At 54.1% G+C, this 13582-nt stretch overlaps 1 protein-coding gene across 2 annotated transcripts in view; it reads left to right on the top strand.

Moving 5' to 3' along the window:
• Nucleotides 1–9163, top strand: part of FBLN2 (fibulin 2) — a 104302-nt gene extending 95139 nt beyond the window's left edge. For both annotated transcript variants that reach the window (XM_037167451.2, XM_037167452.2), the window contains 4 exons: nucleotides 1308–1424; nucleotides 1939–2067; nucleotides 6801–6924; nucleotides 8432–9163. In XM_037167451.2, the coding sequence (XP_037023346.2) occupies nucleotides 1308–1424; nucleotides 1939–2067; nucleotides 6801–6924; nucleotides 8432–8789 (728 nt within the window). In that variant the 3' untranslated portion in view covers nucleotides 8790–9163. The remainder of the gene's footprint in view (nucleotides 1–1307; nucleotides 1425–1938; nucleotides 2068–6800; nucleotides 6925–8431) is intronic.
• The last annotated feature ends 4419 nt before the right edge of the window (nucleotides 9164–13582 follow it).

The following is a 13582-nucleotide window of genomic DNA, read 5'->3' as shown; positions in this document are numbered from 1 at the left end:
GGCTGCATCTGACAACACCTGGATGGGCACCCAAAGCTCACCTTCTCACTCTTCAGTTTCATTCATTTGAATTATAATCACCTGTGAGCGCCTCCTCTGCACCTGGCTGTGTGCAGGTCGTGGGGACGAGACCTCTGCCTCCCAGGCGTTGCAGTGGTCATTCACCCACCCCATCCCTACCTAGCGCCATTCCCCACCTGTGGCTGGATGTTAGAGACTCAGAGATGAAACCAGTGTGGCCCCTGGCCCTCAGAAGCTCAGAGTCTAGATGAAAGTACTCATTTATTCTGTTGTTCATGCATTTCATGTGAATGCTGTGTCTCTTGTGACGCCCTAAGGATCTGGGTGTGGATCCGACTTGGCCTACAAGGCCCCGCAGGCCCTGACTGCCCCTCCCACCACTCTCCCTTCACTTCCTCTGTTCTGATCACACCCACCTCCCTCGGCTCCTTTCCTGCTCCAGCCCTGCGCCCATCTCAAGGTCTTGCTCGTGTACCTTCCTCTGCCCGGGCGGAATGCTGCCCTAGGTGCCTACGTGGCTCCGAAATTGCAACCCTCCCAGACATAATCCCTCTCCCCGGTCTCTGTTCTCTCTCCATTCACTTGCCACCTTCTGACATGCTAGTTCTTTGACTCATTTAATTAACTCCCTCCCTCCCCCCATTCTTCCCTAACACACACAAGTGTCAGCTCCACAGCTAGAGATTTTTGTTCCTCTTGTTCATGGTGACATCTCCAGTTCCTAGGACAGGCCTAGCGTGTCACAAGAGGTCAGCAGGTCTTAGTTTTGTGAAAGACCCATCCTTGCCTACAGGAGCTCAGTCCAGTGGATGTTCCATCTATTGTAAGCTGTTAGGTGACCCTTTACCCCATCAGTCCCACATTGCTCAGCCCACACGCTCATGTACGTCAGCACTTGCTCCCCCTTCACGCCCATGCAGTACTTGAGGAGGTCCTTGTTATCATGTGGGTGACACTTCTCAGAGCTGTCTGTGCCAGGTGCTGAGGACCCTTAGTGGGGAAGCATTGATACTGACCAGGGGATCTGAGTCTGGCCGGTGGCTGCCTCCTCCAGGCAGCAGGCCACGCCAGGACTCCACAGCAAGCCCAACCCTGCCCCTGCCTCAGTTGCCTGCCCCAGGTGGGCCACTTATCCTTACTTATTTGGGCCTTTGACTCCTCATCAGCCCCAAAGGGAGACTGGAACTAATGTTCTCTCAAGAGGTGGCTCTAGGTGAGTCTGGACCCTGGGCCTCACCTCTGGGTTGAGAGGGTTCCACCGTGACCACCAGCTGGTCTCTCCGCAGATGTGAATGAGTGTGAGGCCCAGCGCTGCAGCCAGGAGTGCGCCAACATCTATGGCTCCTACCAGTGCTACTGCCGCCAAGGCTACCAGCTGGCCGAGGATGGCCATACCTGCACAGGTACCTTTTCTCTGCCCAAGGCCCCTTCCTGAGAGGTACCCCTTCCCTGTGTACCCAGCTCCCAAAGAGTCCCTGCTGGGCCCAAGACACACAAGACACACAGAGGCTTTAGCATCACATCAGAGTCGGAGTCCCGTCCCTGTGACCTCCTGGCTGTGTGACTTTGGGCACATGCTTCCTGGGTCTGACCTTAGTTCTTCCTCTGCAAAGTGGAGATGCCAGTTCTGACCTCAGTGGAGTGAGGGGTTCTTCAGTTGAGTACTACATCCAGGCCTGTGTCAGTGCCTGATTGCCCCTTAGCTGATAGTATTTATGGAACAGCTCCCAGGAGCAAGCACTAGAATGGGAGGCCTGTTTTTCTGTGTGGCTTTGGGCAACTCGTTTTCTCTCTGAGCCTTATGGTTCTCATCTGTAAAATGGGCCCTAAGCTCCATAGCTGTGGCAGGGACTGCGTGGCTGTAGTGGCCGGGCCCTGTGGGTGGGCAGAGTCACAGGGTGACTGTCTCTCTGGCAGACATCGACGAGTGTGCTCAAGGAGCCAGTATCCTTTGCAACTTCCGCTGTGTCAACGTGCCAGGGAGCTACCAGTGTGCATGCCCAGAGTCGGGCTACACCATGACAGCCAACGGGAGATCCTGCAAGGGTAAGCAGGGGTCCCTGCCCACCAGGGCCTCGGCTGGGGTCCTAGCAGACATGGTGTGCACTTGGAGCTCTGACAGCAAGTGTATACACACAGAATGGCCAGTGTCCTTGGTGGTCTGTGTCTGGGGTGAGAAAGGTGATAGCCTTGCTGCTGCTCGACCCAACTTACAATGTTCTAGACTTAAACTTAGCTCTGGGCCTTTCCCTGCGAGTGAGGCAGGGATCTCGTGGGGTGGTTCTAAAAGGCGTGCGAGACCTGTCCAGTGAGAAGCCTGCTGAAGAGCAGCTTTAGGTTTCTTGGTCTCTGTCCCCAAGTGTCTACGATCCTGTCCAGGGACTGGGCCAGCCAGGTCTCTGGACTCAGGGGCTCAGGTGGGTCCCCAAGTGAAGGAAAAGGGGTCACAGAAGGCTTACCCTAGAGCTTCACACAGAAAGATACTCATCCAGAGCTGGGAAGGGATAGAAAAGAGGAAGGGGACTTCCTGTCACTGGAGACGTGCAGAGAGGGGCTGGGCAGTCACCTGTTAAATTTGTAGTTGAGGGACTGCTTCCCTGGATGGTTCTGTGACATCTAATCTTCTAAGCTAAAGAGTCATGATCTTTAGTCCGGCACCATTAGAATATACCAAAGTTACCAAATTCCGGGCCTGGCAAGCCGCCAGGGCAAAGTGGCGAGAACCCACCGGGGGCCGGGTATAGGAGCAGCACTTGCAACCCCAACAACTCGGCTTCTCAGAGCACAGCTCACCTGTCCCGTGTCGGTTGTCATGACAGCCGTCTCCGGTGGTGGGGCCGAGAGCCCGCAGGTCGCTGCGTAGCAGCTTCGGTCCCACTAAGGCAGACCCTGTGATTCTGGGGAACTAGTGGTCAGGGTTGGCACCTGAAAGTCCAGAGTCGGACTAACAGTTGCTACCTATAAAAGGATCCTAAGATCAAATTCGTAGGTCTCAGCCAACTGGGGTTTTTTTTTTTTAATAAAGAGCAGAACATAGGGTCGGGTTGGGTAGAATGGACATGCCGTAGGTCAGAGTGCACTGTGCCCAGAAGGATTGTTTCAGTTCCATGTGTATCCTTAGTCCCAATGCAATAGGGTTCCTTACTGTAGGTTGATGTAAATAACAATAATAATAGTTAAAGGGCTCTGAGTAAGAACAGGTCAATTGGAGCCCTGCCGGGCTTGCTCACAGAAGCTAACCTAGTCTTTTTTGGCTGCAAAGCACCCTGCTTTTTAATTTAAAAAATAATTGGTATGGACTCCATAAAAGTAGAGATTTTTACCCCCCCCCCCATAAACTGAGCTATGTGGGAAATACTTTATGTTTCCAGAATGTGATTTCATTAGAGACTGAGGCCCTGTGCACCTGATGGAAAAACACAAGTGTGGTCACTTCTAGGAAGGTTCAGTCAGAACTACAGCAAATTTTGCTCTTGATGGCACTTCAGATTAAAAACCTGGTCCATTCAAGACTCTCTCTGACCCCTCCTCCCTGGCCCGTGCTGGCTAGGATCAGAGGAACGCCCAGACATCCAGGTGTGCCTGTGCCGCACCAGAGGGCTCCCCGGGCCCAGGCACGTGTCCCGTTGGTGCTGGCCACTGGTGCGTCTGACCTCCACCGTGGTCTTGGGCCCTGGTTCCCATAGCTCCCCTTGCTGGCCTCCCCGTCCTGCTCTCCGCGTCATCTTCCAGAGTGTGGGGGCAGCTGTTCTGCACCCCCACAGCCTACCCAGTGACACCCTTCCCTGAGATGCAACAGAACTGAGGCCCAGGTCCCCTCCATGCCGTGTCACCAGCCCCGACCTGGGAGGTATCCCACACGTGGGACGCTTGTATTTTCTCTCCAAACTGTTTTGCTGGAAGAGTCTCTGCTATCACAGGTAGACGAGGGCAGAGTTTGAGATGCCGGCTTGGCCTGGTCACATCCCCATCCTGAGTTGTGCCACGATGCCCTCTGTGCCCGCTGGCCTTTAGAGCTAAGCAGTTGCTCCTTGGTGCTCTCTGGTCCTGTTCTGAGTTGGACCAAACACTGAGTTTCATGGCTCCAGTGGTGGATGGCCCTGGGGGGCAGAGTGTGCCAGTTCATATCTCATGTCAGCATCTGCCCCTCCTTCATAGCAAGAAATGGGACAGAAGAATGTCCAGGCGTTGAGGTTCGGCCTGACCCTAGAACTCACACTCTGTGAAGGAAGGGCTGTGACTCCGGCTCACCAGCACACACAGCAGCGGCCAGCACACGACAGGTGCTCGTCAAACATTCCACCACGTGACCGAACTGAGAGGCAACTACTGCCAGTGTTTGGATGTTTTCCTTCCGGTCTGTCTTTATGCCAATAGATATGAACATATATAGAGGGTAGGGCAAAAGTAGGTTGACAGTCATTCGTGTGGGAAATAATACAACAATTAATAAATAACAATACAAGAAAAATCTCGGTGTTGCATACTCACAACTGCCCACCTACCTTTGTCCACCCTGTACAAATGCAATATAACACTATCTAAGATCATGCTGAAGATACCTGGAATCCTGCCTTGTTTGTGTGTGTGTTTTTGTTCTTGGTTCTTGGTTTTGTCTTTAGTGTATGTGAAGCCTTGGCCAGCATGCCCCTGACTAAGGGCCAGCTGTTGGCAGTGCTGTCAGCCTTTCTGCTGTGTTTCTACTTCTGCATGTCTGAGCTGTGGCATCACCACCGGGCGAGGTGCAAGGACGCTCCCTGGCGCGCAGCCGTGAGCTCTCCCTTTGGCTGGAGCTCTCCAGGGGAAGCGTCAGGGTCAAAGGCCTGCAGACTCCAGGGGCCTGGCAACACCAAGGGGCAAGGACCCTGGGGTCCTCAGGAAGTCCTATAGCAGCTTCCCCAGCCAGCGAGCCTTGGGCTCCTCCTGCCACTTCTGGACACTCCTGTCAAGACCGGCCCAGGGCAGACAGGGAAGCTGCTGCCATCTCATTCCTGCTCTACCCCAACCCAGGCTTCAGGGTCAGGGTTTCCTGCTCACCTCGCGGGTGGCTGGCATAGGGTAAGGAAAGAAGGGGGTCCTTCCAACGTGTGGATTTAATGAATGAACATCAGGACAACAACCGTGCCCACCTTGGCCCAGCCAGCCCTGGCCCCCTGCCACGTTTCCTCCCACTCTCCTTTCCGCCTCCCTGGGAAATTGGGATCGTGACAACTTTGCAGAGGGAGAAAGTGAGGCTTGGAGAGGTGAGCGACTGTGAGCTGGTCTGCGTGGTCGAGCACGGCAGACAGCAGCCTAGAGTCTGAAGTAGGCCTGGGTTTGAGCGGTGGCCCTGTCCTGCTGCAGCTGCCCAGCCCTGGGCGTGTCTGGATGAGGGGGTGACGCCCACCCCTGTGAGGATAAGCGAGTGTGTGGAGTCCTGGAGCACTGAATGAATGTCAGGTGGTGAACTCATGATGCAGGTTGGCTGTTTGTGTGATTACTATGATGTTGCAGCTGGTATTGTTAGGAGTCAGCTTGGCATCGTGATTAGATCCCACATTTTGACATCAGGTGGACCTGGCTTCCAGCCCCAGCTGCCTCGCTGACTGCTGCATGACCTTGCGCAAGGTTATGTCCATCTTGGATCCCCAGTTCCCTCTTCTGGGGAGGCCAGTGACCCTCACCCCAATGGACTGGTGTGAGGATTGGGTGAAGAGGCATCCCTAAGCTGGCTCAGTGTGGAGGACCAGAGGATAAAATCTGAAGCCCTCCAGGAAGTGCCTGACAGACCCCTGCTCCCCCCACCCCAGGCACAGGAAGGTCTCTGTGAGCCATTTATTTGATCCACCGGTTCCCTGCAAAACACACATACACGCTTGCTTCTCTGAGCTTTTGTCAGAGATATTTACTCATATGTTTGTGTGTGGGGGTGTTTCAGTGTTTTGAATGGGCCCCTGTTATGTGGGTGTGTCTGTATGAGTGTGCCTGAGCTTGTATGCATGGCCGGCCATAGGCACAGGAGGTGTGAGCATGTCCTTGCAGTTCACGGGGCATTTGTAGCTGTGCACTTTGGAGCATGTGTTTACAAGTGGGGAGTCTTGAACCTCTACCCAAAAATCCGTGTAGAGAACGTGCCATGTGCCTGGCACTCTGCTGGGTGCTGGGGACCCCACAGGACTGAGGAAGACATGCCTTCCCCCTCCCCTGCCCTCCTGGAACTCACGCTGAGCGGGGGGAGGGTGGGAAACAGAACAGACAGACAAAATAGCTTACGTGTGTTTGACGGAGGACAAGCAGTATGCAGGGAGTAAAAGGGGAAGGGATGGGGAGGAGGACCGCTGTGGGATAGTCAGGGAGGGCATCCTGTAGGGTGTGGCCCTGAGCCGAGACCTGAAGAGTGAGAAGGAGCTAACCGTGGGATAAGGATCAAGGCACTGGGGCAGCTCAGAAATGTCTAGCAGGACTGTAGCCCAAGTGGCGAGGGGCCCAGTGGAGGGCCAGAGAGACCCTGCAGTGTAGGGCTTGGCATCTGTAGGAGGGACTGGCGCTTTTGTTCTTCAAGCATGGAAAGCCCTCGGAGAGCAGGACAAAAAATTATTTACATCTTAAAGCAAGGCCCTCTGGCTACTGGGTGTGAGGGACAGGGGACTAGCTGGGGTGTGTACAGCACAGGCTGGAATTGTGAGCTGCGTCTGGCAGTCGGCAACAGCTGCTCTGGGACGCAGGCCGCAGGCCTGGGTGATCTGGGTGAGAGTCCCTGGTGTGGGGCATCCTTGCCAACGCCCTTCTCCTCCCTGCAGATCTGGACGAGTGCGCACTGGGCACCCACAACTGCTCTGAGGCCGAGACTTGCCATAACATCCAGGGCAGCTTCCGCTGCCTGCGCTTTGAGTGCCCTCCAAACTACGTTCGAGTCTCCGAAACGTGAGTGTCTCCGCCCCAGCCTTGGGCCTGGGACCCTGTACAGATTCCATGATGCCCAGGGAGAGGCCAAGAGACCTGCGGCCTCTGTCTTCACCATACCTTGCTCTTCCCCTGCCCCCACCTGAGAGTCTGTGGTCAAACTGACCACAAGTGGCACAAATGAAAGCACCTTGCAGGAAGTTCAGAGTCTATGAAGGGAAGATGCACAGAAAAATCTCTCTCACACGTGCACACACACACACCATATTAGTTATTCTTATACTTAGCACCTCAACCTGACAAATACATCGTCTCACACAGCTTTGGAGGGTCAGGAACCAGGGGCAGCTCAGCTGGTGGCTCTGGCCGAGGGTCTCATGGGCTGCAGAATCCTGCTGTCCAGTCTCACACCTCTGGGCAGGAGGCCTCAGCTCCTCACCGCTGGGTCTCTCCATGGCTAGACATGTATTCCCCTAGCACAGGTCACGGCGAGAGTAAGTGACAGTCCTTTGCAAAAGTGACACATGGTTATGAAAATATTCATATAATCAAAACATGCAAACCAAGCTCTTGCCGCCCCCATCAAACCAGTCACACAATTGCTGACCGGCTGGGGTATATCCATGCTCTTCTCTGAGCATACAGCACGTGTCGCGGCACTGTCGCGGCGCTGTCACTCAGACTCACCCTGCCATCGCCACCTGGCTGTCCCCGCCCCGGGGCTGTCTGGCGTCTGTGCGCAGCCTGCCTCGGACAGGGTTCCCTAGCATGGATGTGTCGTTTCCTGCTGCTCTGCTGGCAGTTTGCCGTTTTTCACTATTACACACAGGGATGTCCATGATTTAGGGAGTGTGTTTGGGTGACCCTGGAGAAGTGATCTCCCTTCTCTGGGTCCCAGATGCCTCATCTGCAGCACAGGAATGACGGTAGCACCACCCAGGGTGTGCGTATCATATCAGCGGAGTGAAGACGTGTGTTTGGCACGGTGCGTGGCACGAGTGCCGTGCCCATGCTCCTGGGCAGTGTTCCTGCCCTGGCCTGGCCTGGCGCTGCAGCCTGCCAGCTAGAGAGTTCTGCTCAGAAGATCTTAGGAGTTACTGAGTCCTGGCGCCTAAACAGCACTCCATCTGGGAAGCGGTCAGCTTTTATACTGACTTAACGACGGAGATGCCAGTAGCTCAGAGAGCCAGGAAGAGACCACATTGCTGCTGTGCTTAAGAGTTGAGGCCTGTGGCCCCCTCTGGGGTTTGGCAGAGGTTTTCTTATCACCCTCATGTAGCATAGCTGAGTATGGAGGCTTCTACCTAGAAAGGGCAGGGCATCCCACGGCAGAGGAGGAAATAGCCCAGAAGCAGTCAGTTAATGGCAGAAAAGGTGACTCAGCAGATGCTCCAAGGCTTTGAAGGGTGGAGCTGGCCCTCACGCCTGCCTCCGCCTCGTCCAGGATGGTGGACAGCAGGGGTGGGAGCTCCGGGGATGGATGTACTCGAGCCCCCAGCCCACTGACCAAGTCCCGTGCACCCCACAGGAAGTGTGAGCGCACCACGTGCCATGACATTCTGGAGTGCCAGAACTCACCGGCTCGCATCACGTACTACCAGCTCAACTTCCAGACCAGCCTCCTGGTGCCGGCTCACATTTTCCGCATCAGCCCAGTGCCCGCCTTTGCAGGGGACACCATTGCCCTCACTATCACCAGAGGCAACGAGGAGGGCTACTTTGGCACACGTCGGCTCAACTCCTACACAGGCCTCGTCTACCTGCAGCGGTCAGTGCGTGAGCCGCGGGACTTCGCTCTGGATGTAGAGATGAAGCTCTGGCGGCAGGGCTCCGTCACCACCTTCCTGGCCAAGATGCACATCTTCTTCACCACCTTCGTCCTGTGAGGCACCCTCCGCACCACCCTCCAACGCTCCTCTCTGTGCGCACTCAGCACCGAGTGCGTGGGGCCGGGTGATTGGGCCAGTCTTTGCTACAGCTGTAAATTAACTTAATTTTACCGACTTGATTCCTCTTGGGTTCCTGGTAGGGATCTTGTCAGCGGGAGCTGTAGGGAAGCTTTGAAAGCCGTTCAAGGTCACTTCAAGTGCTCTGTAGGTGGACTGAGAGGACCAAAGGCTAGAAGATGACCAAAAACTGGAAAGAGAGACCATGTTGTGGCTTTTGGACTCAACTGGAAGGCCTGTCCCCAAAGTTGATTTTTCATTTCATGTTTCACTGTGATTACTTCTTTACTTAAAAAAAATTCACTTTAAATGTTTTCATTTAATTGTAAAAGTAGTACACATACATTGCAAAAAAAATTTAAATAGTACAAAAGGGTTATAAACTAAAAAAGTGAGAAAAGAAAAAACAGCGTTTGAATTTGGTGATGGTATCTGAATGTCCAGGCTTCCCCAGGGCAGATATCGAGTCGGTCTGTTGATTACACCTTCCTTCCATTGTCTTACTCAAGGGGTTCGTCCCTAATTAAGAGGCCCCGTGGGGGTGAGAGGGTCACAGTGTCAGCTTGCTGGCTTTGGGATTGTTTCTTCACTTCCCACCACTTCCTCTCCCTCCTTCCCCAAATGTGGACCTCAGCTAGAGTCACTTTGAAATTGTCCAGGGACTCTGGTCCGAAGTCCCTGTCACTGGGGCTTGAACACTTCAGGTCAGACAGTGGACTTGGACTGGGACTGAGGTCAAGAGAATTCTTTTTTTTTTTTTTTTTTTGTCTCTGCTGTAGACTTCTGGGGCTTTGCGGCTGGGACGAAGGAGGAGGACTCGGGTGTGAGGCCCCCAACCAGCACTTTTGCCGCTGCCCCGGCCCCTTCTCTAAAGCAGTGGACTTCCGACTGTGCAGTGTGCGACTCTGTGGGTCTTGCATGTGGTGGACAGTGGACAGCAGCCAGCATTTACAAACTGAGACACTAGTAGGGTGTGTATACCTGGGGAAGAGGAGACTCCAGTCACGAGACAGCGGCGCGTGTGGCTGTGTGTGCACCTGTGGTGCCGCCACTCCGGCTGTGCTCTGGGGTCTATTTCCGACCGTGCGGCAGCCAGAAGAGGAGGCTCGCAGGCCTGCTGGGGCTGTGGGGCACTGGGAGCACAGGCCCTGTGTGGGGGGCCGCATTTGCAGCTCCTGGAACTGCTGCCTTGGGGACCTGGACCCCGATGGCCAGATGTTCTCATTCTTCAAGACAAGTTCCCAAAGTACATTTTGATGTAAAATCTCTCCATTATAAAATGTGGTGATTAATGAAAACTTTTAGGTGTGAGCCTGTCATGGAAGGCCCTCCACCGTGTGCCCATATCTCCCCCCGTTCTTCCCTGACTCTGGTCTCAAGGGCCTGTGGCAGAAGCCAAGACTTCTTTCTCACTGGCCCAGCTGCCCCCGTTCCTCTGTTTCCGGGAACCAGAGCTGGCAAAGCTGGCAGACGTGCCTGCCAGACGTGCTCACTTACTGGGCAGGGACCATTAGGGAACAGACTTTCATTCAAGACGCAGGCTGGGGACACCGGAAAGGGATGGGCAACACCTGGCTGCTGGCAGAGGCTCCAGCAGGCCTACCACAGACTCCCACACCATCCTTCCCCCAGCTGACAAGTACCCGCGTGGGAACTCGGTTGACTGACGTCACCTCCTGGGGTCTCATCACCCTCCACAGTGCAGGGGGTCCCCATGCTCCTCTCACGGGGCTGCTGTGCCCACACACATAAAGCCTCCAGCTTGGCGCCGGCTCACTTGAGGCTCTTGCTGGGAAAACAATTTTCCTTCTGATTTTAGAGTTTCCAAAATGTAGTGATTCTAGAATTGCAGGCCTGCAAGGAGTTTGGCAAACTGCAGTTTGGGAGAATAGTCTCTGCACTGCAGACTCCAGACGGAAGCCTGAGGGTCCCCACAACCACCTTTCCTGCCAAATGTCAGGCTCTTTTGTCCTCGGGACATGTCAGTGTCCTGGAACAAAGGGGGACAGTCCACACAGTGTTGCCACCCCAGGAGCCTTTGGTGACCAGCATTTTTATTGGATCTTGGTCACACACTGTCAGTGTGGCTGACCTTTATTGTCTAGTTCCTCCTGGAGGTGAGACTGACTGGGAACGTCCCAAAGTCCCTATCATGCGTCAGATTATTAGACTATCCAGTGCCCTCAGGTAAACAAAGATACTCCAGTTAGGTCTTCCCAGGGGCCCAGAGGTAACCTCCCAGGAGCCAAGGGCAAAGGCCAGATTTTGTTGAGATAAGCAAAAGTCGGCCCCTCCAGCCTCTGGCTGAGACTTTCTTCCAGAAGAAATGTATCTGGGCATCTGCATTTAGTGATACTCATTACCTCTCTTGTTGTGCTGTCCGTGCCTTACGATAAACTTGTGCAGAGTCACTTAGCATAGAAATGAGTTGATGGTTTCTCAGGCTGAACATCTTCCATCGGTATTACATCCTGGGGAGGGTGTAACTCCACGGTCAGTGTGTTTGGCCATTGGTGTAAGGATGACTTTACCAACAATGCCAGTGCTATGCCGTGTCACAGCAGGTAAGTGTGACCTGGAAAGTAAGACCGGGGCCCATTGAGCTATTGGCAGTTCATCCAGCCCATTAAAATGTGCCCCAGGGTGAGGCCACTCAGGTTTGCAGCTTCCATTCAACCTGGTTAGGTATCACAAGTAAGAGGGGGGCTTTGCTTCACCTTTCAGGCGTCTGCTGTAATTGAGATAAGAGACAGTATCCTCTTTCTCCAAGCCTCTGAGACACTGTAAAGCTGCACCAGTGTCCTGCTGGGTGTCCATAGCGGATCTGCCCCCTGTCCCTCTGCCCTCTCCACGTGCACTCCAGCTCTTCCACCCCTGAAGGGGACGTAGAGTCAGCCTCTGTGCCGGTCTAGATGACAAGCAGCAATACTAGTTAGCAGTTGCCTCCCCCGAGTCCACTCCCATCCTGTGAGGGTGGGTTGTGCGGCACCAGTGGGCCTCCTGAACCAGCAGGCATGTTGCCTCGTTCCCTGCCAGCCACATTCTGCCAGAGGGGCGAAGGCAGGGTCCACCCCGCCAGGCCCTTAGGAATTGTCACATCAAGGTTTAAAGGTTTAGTTACAGTTTCGTGCTCAGGAATCCTCCCTGCTTCTGGCCCCCCCGGTTGCAGCCCTGGTCCTGGGACAACAGCATTTGATAGGAAAACAAGTTGAGACGATACTAGGGGGAAACACAGTTGTGCCAGCCCCCTCTCTCTGTGGGAAGAGTTGTGTTGTAACGGCAACCTAGAAAACCAGAGGAATCTTTCTGGGGGGATACCCCCCTTCGCACCCCTCGTATTGTGAGCACACACTGCTGATGGCAGGCAAGCCAGCCCTTCCTGCCTGCGTCTCCCCACCCTGTTTGCCTCAGTTGCCGGTTCTGATTCTCCGTCTCGCCATTACTCCAAGGACGGTCTGCCCATTGTGGGACGCAACACCATGGACTGCCACTGCGTCTTTGAAGAAATGTGAATCGTTGGTCCAAATCGACATACTATCTCCTGTGCCAGTAACTTAGAGTATCTTCAGGATTTCCACCTACCACTGGGCTGGCGGAGCATGCAAAGCCAGCCCAGAGAAAATACCTCTTCCTATTGGGACCCATTTGCAGTGTCCTGGGGCTTTCATAATTAGTCCATTTGCCAGCTCCCTAGAATCTTCCCACAGCGATCTACAGTCTCTGTCTCCCCAGTTAACAGGACAGTTCTTGCTGACATTTTGTGTCTCAGAGGGGAGCAGGAGGAATATGTCTAGATTTAACCAGCTTCTGCATTGCTGCATCCCTCGAATGTCCACTTGTTTCATGGGCCCAGTTGGCCACCTCAGAGGACACCAGTACACCTGCTTGCCAGTTCCATTCTCTTTCTGATCCTGGACTGGAGTTCTGATGGGTGTCAGCGTGTTTCACCTTAATGCACCTGCAAGTCCCATGTACTAATTCCCATAGAGCCGGGCCCACATGGGGACCATTTAATAGACCAGTTTTCATTGCTCTTCCTGAACATGCCATTGGCCACCACCTACAAGTCACCGAAGAACCAAATGGGGCAAATAGCATGCCATCAGCCTATTCCGCTGACTTGCTTTACTTCCTCCCATCAGAGCAGCCTTCTGACAGGATGCTGTCTCTGCCCCCTGAAACTGCTCTCCACACACCAAGCAGCTCTCTTGCTCAATCAAGAGCCTTCATAGGCCACCACACAAGTGACTAGGATATGACTTTGGAAACTCAGGTGGTTCCAAACGCTGCTGAAGGGGGAAATCCTGCTTGTGGTTATGTCAAGTACCTTCTAGCACTCCCTTGGCAGCATCTTCCTGCCCAAACATGTTCATTTGCTTACAAGATCTCTTCTGGAGACCCACCGCCCTGTCCATCAGAGCATGTCCTCGAATTCCCCTATGACATGATAGGTATTTCAGATTTCAAGATTCTTTTATGGTCTTCAGTCATAAGAGCCGTGTCAGGCAAGGTCCATGTCCAGCCCTGTCTCTCTGATGGAAAATTTCTGGACCCAAACCTCAGCAGTCACTCCTGGGTGGCGCTCGCAGCTGTGCATTAAGCCCAGGTCTGCGGGAGGACTCCAGGGATTCTGTGGGTCAGTTTTATCTACAGGAGCTAGCGATGACCCCAGATGTGGAATATGTGTCCTTCAAAACCCAAGTGAGCTGACCAGTTGCAGGTCTTCCCTATCA

Source organism: Artibeus jamaicensis, unplaced genomic scaffold (genome assembly GCF_021234435.1).
Source record: "Artibeus jamaicensis isolate MK-2021 breed Jamaican fruit bat unplaced genomic scaffold, CSHL_Jam_final contig_793, whole genome shotgun sequence".
In the NCBI taxonomy this organism is placed as follows: domain Eukaryota; kingdom Metazoa; phylum Chordata; class Mammalia; order Chiroptera; family Phyllostomidae; genus Artibeus; species Artibeus jamaicensis.
The sequence above is the reverse complement of the archived record's forward strand: the minus strand, read 5'-3'. Positions and strand labels throughout refer to the sequence as shown.